The 21,686-nt window shown below is 39.1% G+C and overlaps 1 protein-coding gene across 1 annotated transcript in view; it reads right to left on the bottom strand.

Moving 5' to 3' along the window:
- Positions 1-6,100: 6,100 nt before the first annotated feature.
- Positions 6,101-21,686, bottom strand: part of VRK1 (VRK serine/threonine kinase 1) — a 50,482-nt gene continuing 34,896 nt past the window's right edge. The window contains exons 10-12 of the mRNA XM_019642457.1: positions 11,371-11,464; positions 10,114-10,185; positions 6,101-6,815 (exon numbers count right to left, since the gene is read on the bottom strand). Of these exons, the coding sequence (XP_019498002.1) occupies positions 6,784-6,815; positions 10,114-10,185; positions 11,371-11,464 (198 nt within the window). The 3' untranslated portion in view covers positions 6,101-6,783. The remainder of the gene's footprint in view (positions 6,816-10,113; positions 10,186-11,370; positions 11,465-21,686) is intronic.

The following is a 21,686-nucleotide window of genomic DNA, read 5'->3' as shown; positions in this document are numbered from 1 at the left end:
GGGGGGGAGGCTGGCATTGCTACTGATGCAAAGATGTGAGTGCAAACCACCATATATTGGCTTTGGTTTTAATAGCCTTTTAACCAACTTTGTTAATGGACTGAATGCAATTTAGATATGGAACTTGGCTAAAACGTAGCTTCAATTGGCTATTAAAATTTAAGAGCCAACTAAGATAGCTAATTACCAAAAAAAAAAGCTCCAGTGATAATGCTAAGCAGAATTAGTAATAGCAAATGACAGTCTGTCTAGTCTTATTCCCATAGGGAAAGAAACTCTTAACTGAGAAGTCAAGCAGACAATGTGCAGCAAACGCAATTGCATTCCTGGTATTATGGCACACAAATCCGGCGGCACGCGGGACAAAACAGGGGGAGTCTGTCAAACTCGAGTCAGAAAGCAACTGACCCCCTTTTACACCCCAGTTCCAGCAGATTGCAGGGGATTTTATTTGTACTCACAGTTGATGGGCGAGCAAACGCTCTCTCACGGAGAAACATTTCCTGTAAAATGCTAGCGGGGACTGAGGAGTGAGAGGATGGAAGGAACAGACCCTCCAAAAAAGGACGGTTCCAAAGGAAAAGGTCCTTCACTAACACAGAATTAGATGGCCCCTTTTAGATATTTAGGTCTAAAAAACGCAACAGTTAATACCTGGCTGCTAAAAAGTTGAGCTTAGAGGGGGACAAAACGTGCCCCTGCTTTGCTTCATTACAGATATCCTCATTATGGCATCAGCCGAAGTGCAGACCAGCCCGCCCGGGAAGGTTTGTCATGTGTGGTGGCCACTTTGAATCGGAGGTACTGGAGTCTTTAACGTTCCCTAGTCAAGTGTCTCCCCGCTGTGCCTGTAAATGTCAGTCCAGTTTTTTCACGGCTGTGCGCACAGATTAGAAACAGCGGGAGAGCTCGGGAGTATGACTACAATACCAGTAAGGACACTTGTCTTCGTGGCACTGCTCAAGTGGTTCTCGGAATGCAGGACCCCGCTGTTTTCTAATATTTACACACAACTGGAGTCATCAAGAGCAGTAAATGCAGTCTGAAGGCAGCTTGCTTCTTTTGTTTAGGGACTTTACATTCAAATAGGGAGAGCAACAATAACGCCAAAAAAAAGCGCACCGTTTTAAAAAGTTTCATATTCCCCTCCAGTTTTGCTGCTAAAAGACCAGCCAGGCATTATGATGGCTGTTCGCTTAGCTCGACCCTCCCTTCCAGACGTTTCTACGTGCGGCACAGTTGATCGGGAACAGCAGGAGTTCGGATTCTCGACCTCGAATTGTGTTTTGCGGGCTGTGGTTTCTGACCTCTACAGAACAGACAGGGCCTTGGAAACCATTTTGATGTAATTTCAGCCACCTTTGCCTTCTGCACACTTTGCAAGACATATCGAAGACTTATTTTGGGGCTGTAGCGCCTGGAATACGGACTACTTTCAAAACCCTGGTTAGGAACTGAACAGGGAAAAAAAACCCCACTGGGTCTGTATGTGTGCCTTAAAAAATGTCTAAATGATCCTTCTTTAAATTATAAATGGTAGGGAGACTAAATTACCTATTTCTTGTCATAAGCCTTTAAATATCTGCCAAGGCTTTTTGGACTAGAAAGGGGGGGGGGCAGAGAGGGGGTGTCCTGGGACCAGGCCACATACCTTCCTGCAGGTGTGAACCAGACTAGTATGTGCACAGCCCTTCCACCGTGGACGGGGCGTTAGCACCAGTGTCTTTAAGAGTTGATAAAACATGCAGACAAAAGAACAAAGCTTTTTTTTTTTTTTCTTTCATGAGGAGGGGACTGAAGTGCCCAGAACATAAAGGTCTTCTTAAGGATCTTGAAGGCACATTTCTCTAGCTAGAAAAGTTCAAGAAGTGAACGATTCCTCTCTGTCTTCACCAGGCAACCTAATAGAGCCGACGTGCAGGTCCCACGACACCCGCCCTAGAACTCCCAGTGAAGTGGCTTCACTCCAAGTACTCACACACACTGGAGCCTTAGGAGGGGTCTGAGAACGTGTGTAGAGGCATCGCTCACATCTGAGAATTATACCAAGACGGGCCATCGCAAACTTGTGTCCAGGTCAGAAAGCATATTGAATAGTGATTTTTCCCTTTTTAAACAAACCGTGGCTCAGTGTTATAGCGTGTTTATTTACGTCATTTTGATCACTTTTCACTTGCTTCTCAGAGATGATCAGAAGCAGACCGCCGACAGGAAACCGGGACTGACTTCAGGCCCGTTCCACTTCCTCCCGGCTCCAAAGACTACGACCGCATCGCACCTTTCCCTCCTCCCCAGCCTCTGCGCTGCAGGCGCCACAATTATGTTACAGACCATGTCCACTCACACTTCTGGGGACTCAGGCTTCTAATCAAAGTTCAACCTAAGTCAAAAAGAGTAGAGAGTGTTTCGAAGATCACTTTCAGTGGTTTATAAATAACAACGCAGTGATCAATGCAGAAATTTTACAGGTAACTTCATGATGGGCCAACTACAAAAATTCAGGAATACCACTCGTAAGTTACAAAATGCTACCGCCACAGTCAAAGAAAACTCACCATTAGATGGATAACACATCCTTAGTACAGTGGAATGTTAAGCATTGTATTTGCAAGAACACCCAGGGGACAGAGGTGCCTAAACCATACGGTCATTGGCATAGAGCACAGAATCCTAACACGGCGCGTGAGGTCGTCTTTATGAAAAGGCCCTTTTCTAACATTAATGCTTTGGTGTGTCTTGTACTCTGGTGCTAGCAGAGTTTCATGAATGAGAGGGGTACAGAATAACCCGTGGAGCTTTAAAAAAAACAAAACCCACAAGCTTTATCTATGTAACTGTTAAAACTGAAAAATTATGTAGGCATGAAACAGGACTAAAAAATGACAGAGCCAAAGGTCAAAGAATTTGAATTTTGTACTGGTTTTAAGTAGAAATTTTTTGAGATGGTAAGTAAATTTTTTCTTTCTTGATTTCTGCTAATATGACTTCGTCAATAAATAAGTTAAATGGCATTAAATAAATCAGCGTGGTGAAGGCATAAGAACAAATTGATGAAATCAAACCAAAGACCCTGGTGTAAGAACTTAATACGTAATAAAGCAGACATCACAAACAAGGGTGAAGAGGGATGGGGAAGAGAATTTATTTAACAAGTGATACTGGTGCTACTAGTTACCTATTTGGAAAAAATCCATTGTGATCCTTACTTCATGGCATAAACACACCAAAATAAACTTCATATGGATTAAAAATTTAGTACTATTAAAGCAAAAAACATAGAAAAAGTCATGGTAAATATTTCTGATTTCAGAATGCAAAATGTTTTAATACAGTGCCAGAATTTACAATGAAAAAGGTCAACAGATTAAAGCCATAAAAATTAAACTCCGTAAAAATAAAAAAATACATCAATAAAAAAACAAACCCAAAAAAGTCAGCAACAAACATGACAAAGGGTTAAGATTATTACTATGTAAACAGCACAAACACCAAATAGAAAATAGAATGATCAGTTTACAAATAAAAAACTACTTAGGTTTATCAGCAATTAAAAAATTATCTTACCAAATTATAAAAATTAGTAATACTCAAAGATGACAAAAATGTAAGTTGAATGCTGATTTACTGGGCAGTGTTCGGTGACGAACTTTTTGCAAAGCAATGTGATAATATGCATCTATAACCACCTTCCATTCTTATAGTCTTCGAGCAAGTGGCTCCCTTTTGAAAATCTAAACAAATAGTTGTACATGTGGACGATTTCTGCCCAATTTTATTCAAGAACATTGTTTTCGATACTGAAAACAACTTAAAATGTCCAGTATTAGGGAAACGGTCATGAAAGTATCATCAACATATATGAAAAACATTATGGAAACAAAAATTATATTTACAAAGTATCTGTAATAACATGGAAAGCACTTAGTTAGCTTTAAAAAGGAAATATAAGTCCTTATATGAATTATGAAAATTACTTAAAGATAAAAATGCATAGAAACAACTGCAAGAAAATGTGCCAAAACCTGCAGTGGTTGCCCGTGGCGGTAGCAGCGCGGCTAGTTTGTCCTTTGACAGCTCTCTGTATGTTCTAAATCTTCTACAATGGCCATGTATTATTAATACACCTTGATAACCAGAATAACGAGCACTAAAAATAGAATGTTAAAGAATAAACAAGCACATAATGCTCAACTCTATCTATACAGACACACACAAAGGCATACAATTTATTTGTATTTCCGCCACTAACTCACTGCTATCCAACTCAGGTCTCTACTGCACATTTTACTTCGTAATTCAAAGAAACAACTGGAGTTTCATAGCTCTGTGAAACTAGACTAGCCTAGTCACACTGTATTTGTCTTAAGAGGTCACTGCTGCAGAACACCTGGAAGCTACTTTACCTCCGAGTTTAGTTGGTTACAAAGATTTATCAATTGCTTTCTAGAAAATGTGGAGCACATGTAGCTCCTGTTGCGTGAAGAGCAGGGGCCTGGCACAGGCTTCGGTCCTCAACAGACGAGAAGCCACCCGCTCTCTAAGGACCTGAGAAAACGGCAGCGAGGGCAGCACACACGGTTCCGGGACAAGTTAGAACATGGACGCGGAGTGGTGAGGAGAGAAGGAAGAATGGCCAAACCCACTGAATGCAGGGATTGGAAAGAAGGGAAGCCGTGCAAGACAAAAACAGTAAATATAAACTGAAAAAGGCGAGAAAATTAGCGTGACTCTGAATGACAGGGAGGTTATTGAGCCTTTTTTTTTTTTTTTTTAATGAAGGGGGTGAGACAAACCAGTGTAAGGAGGGAACGGAAGAATAGCCCAGGGGATGCAGCTGTGAATCAAACTGGCTACGAGGTTTTCATTTCTGCAGCCCTGCCAAGAGAGTCACATTCAGAGAAAATGCCAGCACTTGTTACAAACAATATGTGAGAAATTTTGTTTTCTTAATGTTTAACCAACAAGCTCTTGCTATGTTTTTGTGTTTTGAAAAATAAAAAAAGGCTAAGGCATAGACACAAAAACACACCACACACATTTTATCCTATTTTAAGCATCAATGTGTTCAAAACAGAACTTGAGAGTTGATTTAGGTGTTACAAATAAACTTGGGACCATAACACTGATGAGTACTAAAATCCAACATTCTACAGAAAGCAAGAGTCTCTGCCCAAAAGCTAGCTCTCTATTCTGTGAAGACACACAGCCCCGGAACTCCAGGAGGCATGTAAAAGATGAACCTTCAAAGGGAAGTCTGCAGATCTGTTTTGCAGTTTCCAACATCTGACCAATCCAATGAAAAATGCTTCACATGACAACTAGATATGCACATCAGAGCACCAAAAGTTAGTCTTCGTGCTGGTTCAGAGCTGCTCAAACTTGGTACAACCCTGACCATTTCTGGTCTACATCTCACCTGTACTATTACCTACTTAATATCTTCTTCGAATTCACTTGCTTTTTAAAACACTGAAGTAAATACTTTACGTTTGTCCTATGCAGTAGAGAAATCAGCAGTTTAATATGCTACTTATATTTTGAGTACATATTAAAATGCTTAAATACTTAAATAAATGTGTCTCGCCATCTAAAAACATTGTATGTGCCACAAGTGGTAAGGTGTACGACCATTTAGAGAATCCAATCCAATCCCTATTTCTCTAACAAAGTAAATCCTGAAATTGTTCATAAATGTTTAAATTCCAAGCTTTTGTTCCCAAGGCAACTATAAAAAGTCCACATTTTAAAATTTCTAATCACGAAAACTCTCAAGTGCTTGCTTTACTGTAGATATTATATGCTACAAAACATGAAACTTGTAAGAAAAAAAAAATCTGAGTAAACAATAAGATATAGACAGATAGGTAGACAGACAGATACAGATATACAGAGAGTACCAAAAAATGTATACACATTTTAAGAAAGAAAAACTATTAAAATTGTAATACTCTATATATACTGATAACAAAAGATGAATACAAGTCATGTTTGACTTCTGCAATTACAAGAGGTGCTCAAAGTGGTTACTGTCAGCGTCCAGACACTTCTGATTACGGCGAACTACTGCTTGAGCAACACTGACCAAAGTGTCCACCTGTACACATTCTTTTGGCACCTCCAGAATGTGTGAGTGTGTGTGTGTGTTTCACAGGATTTCCTTAAAGGAAGCCAGTCTATAAAATCTTTGACCATGCCACCACTTGATACTTTATCATGCTTTCTTCCAGCTTGCATGCTTACATAATTCTTACATAATCTAACTTCAAACATGTATATTTTCTCTCTCACAGATGTACTTACGGCTTCATGTTTTCTTCCACATCCTTTCCCCCTTCTTTGTATCTCTCATTTCATACAACAGGTGCTTAAGAAATGCTTGTGGAACTGAACAAAATCAATACAAACCAAATCTTATGGCCACAAGAGCCCTTTATTTTAAGTTTTGTATTTTCTTAAAAGTAAGAAGTTTGTCCTTTTGTATACTCTGGGAAATATACAACCATCAGAAGGTGCACATCATAGTGATTTTTCTTATAAGTACTCCAGAACCTGTCACATACAGCATGGGATAGCTTAAAGAGTATAACCTAAAGATTTTGTAATTTCATAAATTAGCTTTTAATAAATTGTACAAAGCATTTATTTTAATAAAAAAGTTTGTTTTTCAAAGACAGGTATTTCACTAGTACCCCCACCAACAAGACTCACATGAAAACAAAATAGAAAGAGAAGAAAAAAATCAAATGAAAGGACGAAAAGAAAAACTGGTTCACAGCATCTGATTTACTTCTGGACTCTCTTTCTGGTTTTTGAACCTTGAAGAGAAAACAAAGAAATTTAAATCATTAATTTACAAAGCAAAAGAAGAACAGAAATATAAGTATTTCTATATATAGTTAATATTTAAAATTTTATTGACCATGACGATTTGTGGAGATGAAATTCACACACCAAGATTTAGCTGTTAATACCGTGAAGATCTTAGGAAATTGTGTCAGTTTTTTGTATGTCAGAAATACGCTAACCAAGCCTAACTCCTAGTCGTAAGTTATATCCGAACACCTCCACTGGTAAAACATGCCCAGTTTACACTGGTCCTGAAATATTTCTCCCAAAAACTTTATTGTACAACTTAAAACATTAAACCTAATATAAACTGTAGCAACAAGGTAAGTATTCATTCCTTGGGGGAAGCAATGAGGTTACGTATATTATGAAAAGCAAGCAATTTTATTCTAAATGTGTTGCCTTTTAAAGCCTGCTGCCTATACTCTAGGCAGGAGAACGCTGGGCTATTCCAAAATGCAGTCTTTTCCACTAGGAATTAAACAGATCCCAACTGAGTATCTTCCAGAAAAGCATCACATCTGATTCTGGTCTACGAGTAAGTACTTACGACAGTTCCTATCCAACTGTTCCTGGGTTGGAATAAATTCAGTGATTCTTTATCAGAGGCATGGGAGTTCTGCGTCACCCAGGAGATGCTGTTCCCAGCCACCACCCCCACTCCACAGAAGAAAATGCTGAATCCTGCCTGACCAGACTGCCTAGTGGTGGCAAAGGTGCCCTCCCACTGCTCGGGCTTTTCAGTGGTGCAGAGAGAGGGCAGCAGGGCTCATAATTAACCCATGAATGCACTAAACAACAAAGAGATCAATACTTCTGCTCTGAAAGACACAAAACATTCTTTAAATCTAGGACAAAATACCTACCACATGTGACTAACAACAGTGACTAAAGGTTTTCAGATCACAGGTTTATTTAGTTACTTAACTGGAAGGTCAATTAAAAAAAATTTTTTTTTCTCCCAAGTCCTAGTTTCTATTCAATTGCACTAAGTTAAAGCAAACTTCAAACATACATGAGTATCTATTTTTTTCTGATACTCATAATGCATAGCCCATAACTATGGTTGATTTGAACTTCTGAGTTTTTTCCTCTCAATTTTTGTGAGATAGCTTTCTTGCCAAAATAGCCCATGGTACATTTCTAGGTTTTTATTTCAAGCAATTGGAAATTAATTTTGCATAGAAAACACAACGTTGTGATCGTCTGAGATTGGCATAAGGGATATCACAAGATCAAGGTCAATAATCAATACTATAGTACATCTCCCTTTCAATACATTTGGAATCTATAGTCAAATGAACACTAAAGTTAACGATTACAACTATATTCAAGTAGCACTGCTATTATTAACATCCTAATTTGACACTTCACTCTTACATTAAGTATCATTGCTGCTTATCCCCTTTCAATCTAGTTTTAAAGTTTTTCACTTGCAACTAAAAATGCTATCAGCACCTGGAATTTATTACATTATCAGTATTATGCAACTTGGACACTTTGCAGCATGTATCGACTCAATATTTTCCAAACAATTCTGATTGCTGCAGAAAAAAATCTACTTTCCTTCTTGTCTCTTTAAAAAATATGTTCATTTTCATAATACGCTACTACTGGTAAAAAGTCCAATTATAAGACTAACGTGTAAAAGTTAATATTTGACAAATAAAAGTTTAGGATACTCTTCTCTGATTTTATTATACAAAGGAAAAAAACAAGTGGCGAAGTTCTTTGTAGGGTGCCCTCAAAAATACCTCTTTCTTAACTAGACTGTAGATACTCAAGAGGTAAACATCAATCATGTTTTCCTCAGAATCCTCAAGAATGGTCCAAAATCCAAGGTACCTCAAAAAACAAAACAAAACAAAAACTCCCACAAGACTAGGTTGTTGAGCACTGTCCGTTTTATGAACAGTAGGGACAAAGTATACTAGCCATAAGTATCATGGCTACATCATTTTTAGTACAATTCTGAAATATTGGTATGGTTTTGAAATGCCAGAATACACATGGTTTTTTACGGCTTATCATTTTGTGGGGAAAAGAAATTACTTGCAGCAAATAACCAAATTTTCTCAATTGGTAAAAATTATGCCTTGCATAAAAATAAAAGGATTAGAGGCCTCTGTTCTTCTTGAAAACCAGCCCGTCACCTCTTCTCTTTCTTTGAGAAAACCTACACAATACACATTTTGAAAGCTTTCACAATGTGTTCTTACACAATAGACCCCCAACTAGTCAAAATGAGTTTAGGTGTATCAAGAAAATTATACACGTTTTTAAAACGGTCTAAATAGATATTAAAGGAAAGCTGCTCTCATTTTGCTAGGCACGGCGTTGTGAAAGAGCCCACAGTGAGAAAAATCTCTTACCATATTGTAAACCATAAATTGTGTTTGAAAATAAAATTGTTAATGAAGAAACTGACATTTCTAAAGCTGCTGCTAGAGGTAACTATTCTTGAAACACGTCTATGACACAAACTCTTAAAGCTCTAAAACACGGAATTTGCTGAACTGTATTACATATTTAAAAAAAAAATTCAAACGCAGTAATGTGCCTTCTTCAAGTTACTTTAAACTAAGAAATACAAATATATACATTTTCATGGCCCCTTGGTTTTTGTTTTTTGTTTTTGCTAGAAGCAATAACATTTTACCATCTCAAGTAATATTTCTCTTCTATGAATAGTTTAGATAGTAAATTACCTTAACTAGCCTTATATTTAGGGGGGAAAATGAATTACAATGGGAAAATAAGACAGCATTTAAGTGCAGCAATTCAGAGTTTATATGAATAAGGGAGAACCTGATTATTCTTTACCTTCTATTTTTATATAAAAAAAAATATCTGGCTTGTTCTCCTTCAATTAGCAATGGGATCTACTGTCTCCTTTTGTCATTACGTAAAATAAAACTACTAATATATTTTCTCGCAGTAAAAACTAACAGCATAAGGACTTTAAGTTAAAATTTTAGGTGTAAAAACTGTTTTTCATAATTAGAGTCAAATGTGAAACCGTTCTGTATCCAAACAAGCGCCTCTGATGCTCCTGAAGCGCCGCGCAGGGAACCTGCAGGCAGTGAGCGCGCGAGTCTTCCTCACGCTCAGCGGAGAAGCGCGCTGGTCTGAACGAGGGCCAACCTCACCAGAACCAGTGGAAGATCTCCCCTAGACTGCAACTGCCAGTTTCAGAACTGAAGGGGCTTTTTAGGTCAGAACAGTACTCCATCTTTATAAATGCTCCTTCATTTTGCTCTCACTCACTGTCGTAGCCGCTGCTGCTAGCCTCTGGCTGAGACACGCTTCCATGCACTGCTCCTTGGAACTCCTCACTTCCTAGTAACAAAATGAACAAGACAGGGGAGGAGGGGGAACAGCAGGCGGCGGCAGGCGGCGCAGGACCGGGGGCCCTTCCACACCTCGGCCTCCGCGGCGACGCTGCTCGCGCCCTCTTCCAACCCCCCAAGTATTCGCTTGGGTCGATTCAGGTCAACTAAGGATGTTCTACCCATATATATAATGAAGGCAATGTTCATAAACCAGGGCGAAGACGAGTCTCTTGTAAGAAAATCGAGGCTTTGCCTTCCACAAACGTGCGCTGCGCCTCTGCCAAAGCAAAGGTGCAATATACCCCTGACCTGACTCCACAGGGCATTTACACTTGAACGAAATTTTTACCGGAAATACGCCTTTTCCAGTAGAAATCAAGCACCAACAAAATAATAAAAGGCAGACAGGAGAGGTATCTGGGAAAGGAAACGGTACTGTAGCCAGCACTGAACCCCTCTTCAGTCACGTCAGTCATCCGTTAAGAAACCTGGGCCACGCGGTGCGCCTACACCACCACAGGCGGGCCGCTTAGAATCAGGCCGCACCACAAACCAGCGGAGTCCTGCCCTTCGCAGACGCTCCCTGCTACTGTCATTTCCGTAAGCACTCCACACCGGAAGTGCCTGCAGATCCAATTTATGAGCCATCAAAAAAACACCTTTATGCCTCGCTTTCTGCTTCAAGAGCTTTGAACAATGATTCGAAGCTTTCAAGCCTTACGTCCAAACTTGATGAGAAAAGAGCTGGCGTTTTGTGGGGAGCGATCGGGCAACTCGGAGAAGTGGACCAGGGCAGCCGTGGTGAGCGCCAAGCGCGCATGCGCCAACCAGCGGCCTCCTGCCGTGCGCTCCCCTCCTGTCACGTGGGTGAGCGCGCGGAAATGGAAGGAGAGGGGCCTGAGAGCTGCGAGTTCTGGGCTCCAGGTCTCACCCTCTCAACGGAAACGCTCGGTGTCTCCGTCCCTAACTGCAAAATGAGGAGCCCCTGTCCCAACTTCATGATCGCTGTGAACAGTAACACAACGTGTGTACAAAAGGCACTGTGACACATGCTACACAAATGAGAGCTTGTCTTACGCTTATTATAAAATCTAAATGCTATGACCCCAATAGTTAATCCCTTATTTAGTGAAAGGAAAGGCAATCCTTGTTTACATATGGAAAAGGCTAATGGACAAAACTCGCAACTTACGGGTTTGTACACCTGCTTCTGTCTGTGCATCGTCAGAGCATTCCATGGCTTCAACACTGGATTCTGTGCTTTTCTCAGTTTCTCTCTTTCGCTTCTTCCATATAAAAATTAAAAGAGAGAGAGAGAGAGAGAGATGTGGTCTGATGGTCCAATAAGTAAACAAACTTACCATATACTGGTATACACATGAATCTTTACAGGCGTGGGTGTGAAGACATACAGGAAAAACAGAGCAGTCCCCCGTTATCTGAGGGGGACACAGGCTCAAGACCCCCCCACTGGACACCTGAAACCGTGGATAGTACTGCATGCACATAGTGTACTGTTTCTTCCTCTACTCGGACACACGTAACTTTCTACTTAAAGGAAGCATTTCCCGGCTTCTCGCCAGCGTATCCGAATCGCCAGCATCACTCACTGCTCCTGCGCCTTGGGGCCACTATAAGTAAAATAAAGGTGACACGAACACAAGCACAGTGGTACTGTGAGAGTTGATATGATAACCCAGACAAATCCTAAGTGACCGCGGGGCAGGTGGTGGATACGCTGGACAATGGGGTGGTTCACGTGTCAGGGCGGGGTGGCTCGAGATTTCAGCATGCTGCTCAGAACAGTGCACAATTTAAAACTTATGAATCGTTTACTTCTGAAATTTCCCATTTAATATTGGGTTGTTGGAAAAGACATGACATATTTTGCCTATGTTTTTCGTTGCAAAGATGCATCATGACTTTTCCAACAACCCAGTATTTTCTGACCACGGTTGACTGCAGGTAACTGACACCGAGAAATGCGAATAAGGGGGACAGTGGTCGCCTAAGGGAAGGGATGGGGGGTGGAAGAAAATGAGATTACAAGAACCATCATCTACAGAGTCAGTCTGCATGGTGGGTACATGTGTTACATCCACCTCTAACTTTTTATGCTTCATACAGTTCACCACTGACAGCCATGTTTTAAGCGTCACGGCTGACTATACAGAAAGAAACTCTCTTTTAAAGCAAAGTGTTTTATAAACTTGGTATCACCACTCACTGAGGCCAATGATACTTACTGTCCCCATTTTATCATGTATGTCTTGATAAGTGAGAAAATATACACCTTGCCCCACATATTATATCAGTGGTTATACGCTATAAATTGGTGATAAAATTCTATTCATGAATCAATAATGGCAAACTTCCAACAAATGTTTTCTTTTGATATATTTTTATTAAAAGTATAAGAGGACCATAAACCTTACTGTAAAGGACGAGTCTGAAGTACATAGCTCTCCTAAAATCTCACAAAACAGGCCAGATTTTCCACCCTTCTCTCAGGCTTTTCCTATTTTCTATTTGTTTTTTCAGTTGAGTGTTACTTAGGAGTTATTTTTGTATTCTGTCACCATCCATTCTTCCCAAATGTTCATTCAATTTCTTTTTATTATTTTCTATCACTACAACATTTTCTAACCACTTCATTCCTGTGTAAAGTTTTTAAATTACTTAACATCACCATATGTAGGTATAACTAGAAGGACTTTAGTAATAAATTTAAAACTTTGTATTTTTCATAGAACTTTATCCCATGGAGTCTCAAATTTAAATGTGTTAAAATGCAAATTATAACTCAAAGCTTCTCTAGCTTGTCTAAAATAAGTCTGTATCATTTAGGAAATCATCTGATACTTCCCAAATTTCACAGATTCACAATGCATGAGAATGTCCTCATTTTTATTTCCTAACAATTAATCTTAAACTTCATCTGAGAATGTTCCTAGCTTCGGGCCATTGTGTGTACAGCTGCAGAGTGTAATACCTGCTGACAGCAGTGTCCTTTTTCCTAATGGCAACCATGGCTTCTGTTCCAAAGAGAACTATGCGGGAAAGCCCGACTCTATTCAAGCCACATTATCTTGAAACCTCCAAATGGTCACAACTGTCATTATCTATGTATTACAATTAATTCCACTGTTGGAAAATATTCTTAAGGTGGCTATGGAAAGATCAGAACTCAGAGATACCCACCATATTCCTAAAGAAAATGCTTCACACATACAAAAATAACAACTTGACTAAAGCTTAGGAAACTTTAAAAGCATCCACTTCAATTTGTATATGGCGGTATTCCTTCTCAAAAATAGCTATAAGAGTGGCTGTAACTTCACATAACTGAGGAGAGAAGGGGAGAGTGCCTCACATCTTTCTTTTCCGAAGTGTTGCTTCACGATTACCATCTAAACCCTGCTGGGCTGAACAGATTGGTTCGATAATTACATACAATAACTGCAGTGGGCAGGTAACCCTCAGCTGGCACAGGGCAGCTCCCCCGTGAGAACTTCCATATGCAAACTGCACTGATGGACTGTGCATTAGGTACATCCCTCCTGCCGCTGCGCAGGCCTGATTAACGCCAGCCAAGGCTCCAAGGTTAGCATGTCAGCAGATCCGTGATGCATTAGGCAGGAATAAACACAGACACTTTTGTTCGTTCGGACCAAAATTAAGGAGGAATATTTCAGGACTATACTGCTTTCCACACAGGAGAAAATGCATTTTACAGTTTTAGAAGGGCAGATTTCTAACTGCTCATTATAAGGGAGCTATCCAATACATTCTACACAAGAACCTAGTACATTCATCTTGTTTTCAAGCTTATTTAATAAAAAGGAGCTTTCTTAATCTCCATGCAGGTAAATTACATAGGAATGAAAATCAGACAGTATTCAACCAACAGAAGGAACACCTGTGTTTTAAGGAGTATGCATTAGGTAAAGCACTGAATTTCATTAATCCACACTTCAGCTGGGTGTCTCCACTCAACTCTTCTGACAATGTATGTGGTTTGGACAGAAAGGGCCAACAGTCTACACACTAAGGCCAATTTTCTAAAAAAAACAAAACCTTCAAGTTTAATGGTATCTAAGTACAAACTGCCAGTTATAAAAACCATCGAGAGGATGTAAAGTACAGCACAGGGAATACAGTCAATGATATTGTTATAACTGTGTACAGTCAGGTGGGTACTAGACTTACTGGGGAGATCACTTCGTAAGTTGTAAAAATGGCTAATTACTATGCTATACACCTAAAACTAATATAATATTGTATGTCAGCTGTAACTGAAAGACAAATTTTTTTTTAAAAGGAACAGAATTGTGACTCACGCTACAACATGATGAGCTCGAGGACGACGTGCTCAGGGAAATAAGCCAAATACCGTACGATTCCCCTTCTATGAGGGGCCTAGAATAATCAAACTCAGAGACGGAACGTACAATGGCGCTGCCAGGAGCTGGAGGCTGGGTGGGTGCAGGGGACAGGGAGTTAAGTGTTTAATGGATACGTTTTTGTTTCACAAGAAGAGTTCTAGGGATGGATGGAGGTGACAGGTGCACAAGTAAATGTACTTAATACCACCGAATTGTGTACTTAAAATATGGTTAAGAAGTTAAATTTTGTTATGCGTATTTTACAATTAAAAAAACACTATCTAAGTATGTTACTCATTTGATAAGGCAATGAGTAAAATTCCAAATACTCTGCTGCCAGCTTCTCTCTCCTGATTATCTCCAAATGCTTCATTCTGTTATTTGTCAACATCTTAAACTTCGGACAGTGTGTGCAGTTGTCCCTGGTTCCAGCACTGTCCCACCTGGATTCCCAAACCAGAGGACACTACAGTCCCTCAAGTAAAATGGTGTGGTATTTGTGCATAACCTGTATGCGTGTTTGCAGATAGGCCACCGCGGGCTCTGCCTACACACCAATGCATGTGCATGTACTCAGCACATGGCAAATTCAAGTTTTGCTTTTTGGAACTTAATGGGATTTTTTTTCCAGAGAATTTTTTACCCAAAGTTAGTTAGATCTGTGGGAAGGAAACCCTCAGATATGGAGGGCTGACTGTATTTCTGTTCTCTTTGAACAGAAACGACTGTACAAAGTGACTAGTCTAACCTCTGATTGTCATGTTCCATACCAGCTTTCACAGGTACGCAAGTAAATGCCTTTACTTGCATTTATAAATGAAACCAAAATATTGTACGACACACAGCAATAACTTAAAAATTTAAAAAGTTTTCTTTTAATTCAGCATGGCTAAATATCTTCAAAAAATTAGGTTTGTTTTAAAGGGTATTAGCATATATATATATTACACATTGTACTTTTGAAGTGCTGAAATACACTAGGCTAAAATTTAGTTAATTAGCAGCTTCTCACCTCCAATTTGGAAACAGGAAGACAAATCAGCTAGATGCATTTGGACTGATAATTTACTAATAGTCTAAACACTGATTGAAGAACAGTTATACTTAAAGCTGTTTTAATGGAGAAGAGTATAAAAATCTTCAAAGCAAAAAACCAAAGACCAATTCTTTGCTTCCCAAGTCAAACAACAAAACATCACCTCTAGATGCTTTCAACAGCCTCTATGAAAAGCCAATTAGATTCATGGCTGTAAGAAGAGATCAGTACTCAGGCTGTTGTTGGGTTTTTCCCTTTATTACAAAAGCCATAAATGTTCACTGGAGACACTTAGAATACACACCCTAAAATTTTTAAATGTTTGGTGTTGCACATGTGTCAACAAAGAATTCCAAATAGAAATATGTGACTGCACTAAACAGTTAATCTTATTTCATTTATTTGACTAAAGCCACTTGAAATCACCAAGCAAAGTATACACTTTATAAATTACAATTACATTCCTTAATAGTAACCAAAAATAGGATATCTGTCAGTCAATAGCAATTAAAAAAAAAAAAAAAGAGGCTACGTGTATCTTCTATGAAGGTAAGCCAAATACAGGTGTTACACCATAATAACTAAAACCAGCGGATTTTAGTTAAAATTCACTGTATAGATAGAGCTGAGGCCGGCACAGAAGAGCCAAAAGAATTCGCGCACGGCCTCTCCGCTGGCGGCGGTGAAAACACCAGCACTCAGCGCCGTGCTTCCTACGGTCTCCTTCCGCAGAGCCCCTGCCGTGGCTCTCCATGCGAAGCCGCGGTTTCCGGCGGTGCTTTCCCTGGGATGCGGCCCTTCCTAAGGAGCGATGGCGCACGTGTGTGCTTGGTGGGGCCCACGTCCACACGTGTCTCTACTTCCCCCTACGCGATACGCACAGACATGCTTTACCCCATTTGGAGGCCCCTCCTGGGCATTTCCTTCCGCGGGACCACTGGCCTCGTCTTCACAGAGCTGGAGGCCCCACCACATATTTACTAAACACCTACTGTGTGCCTGGCACCCTCACAGGCTTCATTCTCAAGCTGAAAAACAGACACTAAAAAACAGATGAAGGAAAAAGGGTAACTTCAGCTTTTACAAAATTGAGCACACGCAAGTTAAATTTCTAAAACTTTTGTAAGCCCTGTAAGAAATTCTTTTATTAGAGTTCCAAAAATGAGTCGTACGTATCCAATGTAATCCCACATACGTGGAATTTCGTTCTATTAAGTATCAATCCATGTGTAAATGTAGCACACGGGTGACTTCAGGGTCAACCCTTGATTTTGTTAGTTTTGTTATTATTTGTTTAAATTTAGATCTCTCTTCTGTCGCCACTTTTAGCTATGCACTCTGAGGGTGGGAAGAGAAAGTACAAATTTTGCTAATTGTTAACAGGTCTGGGGGAAAGGATTTAGCATAAGAAAATGTTTAAATACGTGACTAACGAAGTTTGGAATATCTGTTCTTCACTAGTTCAAGCTATTCCACTCCTATAATGCCACGAAAAATGAAAAGTTTACCGTAATTATCTGAAAATGATGCACCAAAAATAACTGCTAATTCATGAGTGTGCCAAAAAAACACTTAGGAATTTTTAGGCTCTGTCAGAATAAATAAAGGGAAAAAAACTTCACCTAGCTGACAATCAGATTCGATTGCTTGCTATGGGCAATACAGTTTTTAGCAAAAGCGCTGCTTTCACAAAGTAGGCATAATATGTCTACTGGCTTATTTGTAGCAAATGTGTGTCCCTTCAAAGTTGGGCTGCTGAGGATAGAAAAGAGCCGCTTTCAAGCCCTGTTGTCCCTCATCCTCCTAGAAAAAACACTTAGAGAACGAGCAGACAATGAGCTGAAAAACAAGCTGAACCCTGATCACACGACATACAGAGTACTACTACGTGCATGAGAACTTACTCTCATCAAATTTTCATGTGATAACGGCAAACACAGCCTGGAAAGATCTCGCAATAGCATTTCAAAATCAGGAAATCCAACTTCCAACTTGTTAGCAACAATGGCCTTTCATGACTCTACCATCATTCATCTCCTAAGGACCAGGAAACTTTCAACCTGAGCAAACCTGTAGTCACTTAGCAATGAAAGAGGTTTCTACAAATTCGATAAAATAAGGTCTAGAAAACTAGTATGTCACTGTATTCTCCTCTAAGTTGGAATTACTATGACACCTCCTCATTCACAATTTCCTCTGAGGGCTTCATGATCTGCACCATTAATGTTAAAAAAAACTTTTAGCTAAGTTATGGTGTTTCAAGGGCAACTTATGAAGAGAGGCAAATGGGCACCTAGTCATGCTTTAACTGTCTTTAATATTTTATGCCTCAAATCACTAGGAGATTTTTAAGTGCCTTGAGCTCCTCTGAGAAAAAAAAGCTATATAAATACATAATAATTAATGGTCGTAAGTCCCTGGACAAGTCATCCAACCTCTTCTGAATTTTAGTTTCATCATTTTTAAGCAGATGTACCTCACAGCAATGCTGTAAAGCACACATAAAATAATGTAAAGTACTGACAGAATACAGAGTACTACATAAATGCTCAACGATAACCTGAAGTTTAAAGGGTCGATATCCTATGTCCAGTACCGAGCACCATCGAATCCCCTGAAGAATTCTCAAAATAAAGCATAAAACTCAGAAACTGTAACACTGCTAACTAAAAAAGCCAATATTTATAAAGATGAGTATTTCCATGAAAACCAACCCTACAGTATTGGGTCGCTGGGAAAGTCATGACGTATTTTCCTGTGTTTTTCAATGCAAAAATGCGTCATGACTTTCCCGACGACCCAATATGTACTGGTGGGAAATTAATGATTTCAAGTCATACACCAACAAGTTTCGTACAAAATAAATCATCAGGCTTAGAGTTCTATTAAAAACAGACTGCCTGACCTCCCCGCAATGAGGCTATGTCCACAAAAATACCGGGTCCCTAACCGCACGGGTAGGAAATGGCGGACACAGAATTCTTCGGCACTTGGAAGTCCTCTGCTTTATGGCAACTACCTATAATGCTTTAGTATCAATCAGCAGCTTCAGGGGAAAAGTTAACTTCAAACTCATTAACTTGATTCATGTCTTTTTAATATGAGTAAGTCATGGAGCTGCACTTTGGAGTCTTTATTTCACAGTAATTACCACCTTGTCTTGGTTGCAAAATCGACGTTTACCAACTTCCAATCATTTACTATTCAAACCAACCTTTTTAAACACACACACTCACCAAGCGAAATGTACGCGCCAGTCTTCATTCACATCTGCCTAATCTATCTGTCATAAACTGAACTTTTAAGTTTATAAGATCTTAGTTCAAAAGACAGTGTTAACAGGTTCAAATAAAAACGTTCCACATGTTATTTTCTTGACATCAAGAAACCAGGAAGACTTGAGTAAACTTAAATAGTCAGGGAAACTTTAACAGTAATAATGCATTAACGTTTACTGATCACTTGCTATGTGTCTGGCACTGTTCTAATCACTTTCTATCTCATTTAATCCACACAACAATCTTTTGAGCAAGATACAGAACATTATTATTCCCACAGAAAGAAAGCTTATAAAAAAATTCATCCCTTATTTTTTTTAAAAAAGTATCAACTTCAACAATCTAAATTTAGACATTTAAAACATAGTTTTTATTATTCTATCATGCTGAAAATGCTAGACAGATTTTCACCAAATTGAGAGGGTATATCTGGGACAATCTAGCTTAAACAACAGGCATTATGGTCTACATTAGATAGTGCATGAGGGACAGCCACCTCAGAGACAGGAAGCTGTCCACCAGAGCAGCCGCAGGCCACGGACTCACAAGGCAGGCCTGTGTTCTTGTTCAATTCTCTGCCCCGCTCCAGGCTGAGTGCCAGGGAGGATTTACTTAATAGTGGTGAGTGATTTTTCAGAGGAACTATAGAAAAGCCAACTAGCATAACCTAACTTAAAAAAACCAAAATCTTTGGAGGTAGAAAAAAAGTGTATGTGCACCTCACTCATCAGGAGCAATGATATATGGTGTCTGAAAATGAAAAAAAATAAAATATAAATTGCAGGACCACACTCTAGACTCACTCAATGAATCTCTAGGGATGACACCAAGAGAATCTAATGAACAGCTCCCTCTTTGTTGGCTTGGGCAAGCAACTTAATCAAAACCCTACGAGAAAATAGCTAATGGAGGTATTAATGTCCTTTTAACTTGCTGAGTTCCTGCCAGTAAATTAAGCTATTCTTAGCCCAGATGGGACAGGACGGAATTCTTTAAGGACAGACTGTATGTTATTGATCTTTGCAGAGACCCAGCCTATACCAGGTACATAAATTAGACCTTACACAGAATTGTCAAATGTTGATTTAAGAGTACACACTAAATCCAGTAACTGTTAAAACGGTACTGCCAGCTTCTAATGAAAGTGTTTACTTCCAATCAACAAGGAAAATCTTTGGCTGTACTTTTTAAGGGCAGACTGATCAATAGACTCTTTCTTCTTCAGCTTTGTATCATCCCAAAATTCTGTGCTGTAACTAAAACTCTTAGGCTATTGAGACTGAAAACACTCCAAGTGAGCAAATTCATATTTCACTCTAGTTTCCAAAGGCACTGTTATCGTGATCACGCATGGCTGTAAACAATAGATAGAAACCTTGCTTTATTCCACTGTTGATCAGTTATTATAGGTTTTACCATAATGGATATCGCTTAGGAACATAAAGAGAAACATAGATTGAACTGACTACACTTGTCCTTTTCCAAAAGAGATTTGAAGCTGATCAATACAAAAAACATACTTTTATTTTTTTTCTAAACTTAATGTGGTAATCATTTCATGATATATTTAAGTCAAATCATTATGCTGTACATCTTAAACTTATACATTGCTTTATGTCAATTTTATCTCAAAACTAGAATAAAAAATAAGACATTAGCAAAGACTTTTATAAATGTAAATGCTGTCAGACTTTAAAGTCAGCTACTAAAGTGGAGGAAGGAGTTAATGAAGAGAGTCAAGAACCCTCAGTTCCAATGCCTGACTTTGCATAAATCACATAATGCACATAAGGTCCTTTGCAATTCTAAAAATAGATTTGCAAGAAAGAAATGGGTTCAAAAACAATAACTACAGTTTAGATATGGATTATCTGAATAAATCTGAAACAACTTTTAAAAATTATGAAAAAGAAAAAGAGGAGGGAGCAAATATGCTAATTATAAGGACTAACATAGTCTATAATCATAGAATCATATTGAGCTTTGAGCTTCCTGGTAACTAGAGCAAAAAAAAAACCTCTTATGTACCTCTTGCCAGAAAAGAAATGGAATACTAATTTCTCAAAAAAGAAAGTTTTGAATCAGTGGAGCTCTGCTTTTACCTGTTTTAGATATGGGGTATTTATAATTTATTTGAAGAAAATGTTCTAGGCCTTTTCTCACTTGGAAGAAAAACAGTTAAAAAAAAAACTGGTCTGGTCCAACTCTCACTTTTACAAACAAAAAGACAAAAAGCCAACAAAATAAATAACACCTACAGTTACGTGACTATCAAGCATCTTCATGATCTTACCTAAACCTAACTTTTATTAATTTCTTTTTAATACTAAGAATAGCCCTGTGTCAGCCATGAAGACAAAAATCATAATAATAAAAACAGCAAACTAATAAAGTAAACCTAATAGTTCAACTTGGTATGAATTTTTCCCCCTAAATGAAGCTTTTTAGGTGTAGGGGATGATCCAGCAGGACGTTTCCAGCTTTCTGAACGACCCAAGGACACAAGAGAACTGTAAGGTCACAGGCGTTAGCTCTGCAGCAGAGTGACCTCTTATTCAGAGCTGTAAGGTCAGCCAACCTGCGGAGACCAAATTTTCTCCAGCACACAGGTCCAAACAGTGACTTGCAAAGGAAGGGGAATGGCTCTGGACAGGTTCTCACTGCTACAGAGATCTTTACCTCTCAATGAGCAAAATTGTGGAGAAAACCATATAGCAGCCAGCTATAAATATTAATGTAAAGAAATCCGGAGCCGGCCGAGTGGCACGATGTTTAAGAACTGGCTTGGGACGCCAGAGGGCCCCGGTTC

Source organism: Hipposideros armiger, unplaced genomic scaffold (genome assembly GCF_001890085.2).
Source record: "Hipposideros armiger isolate ML-2016 unplaced genomic scaffold, ASM189008v1 scaffold_69, whole genome shotgun sequence".
Lineage (NCBI taxonomy): Eukaryota > Metazoa > Chordata > Mammalia > Chiroptera > Hipposideridae > Hipposideros > Hipposideros armiger.
Note: the sequence above shows the minus strand (reverse complement) of the source record. Positions and strands in the feature narration are given on the sequence as shown.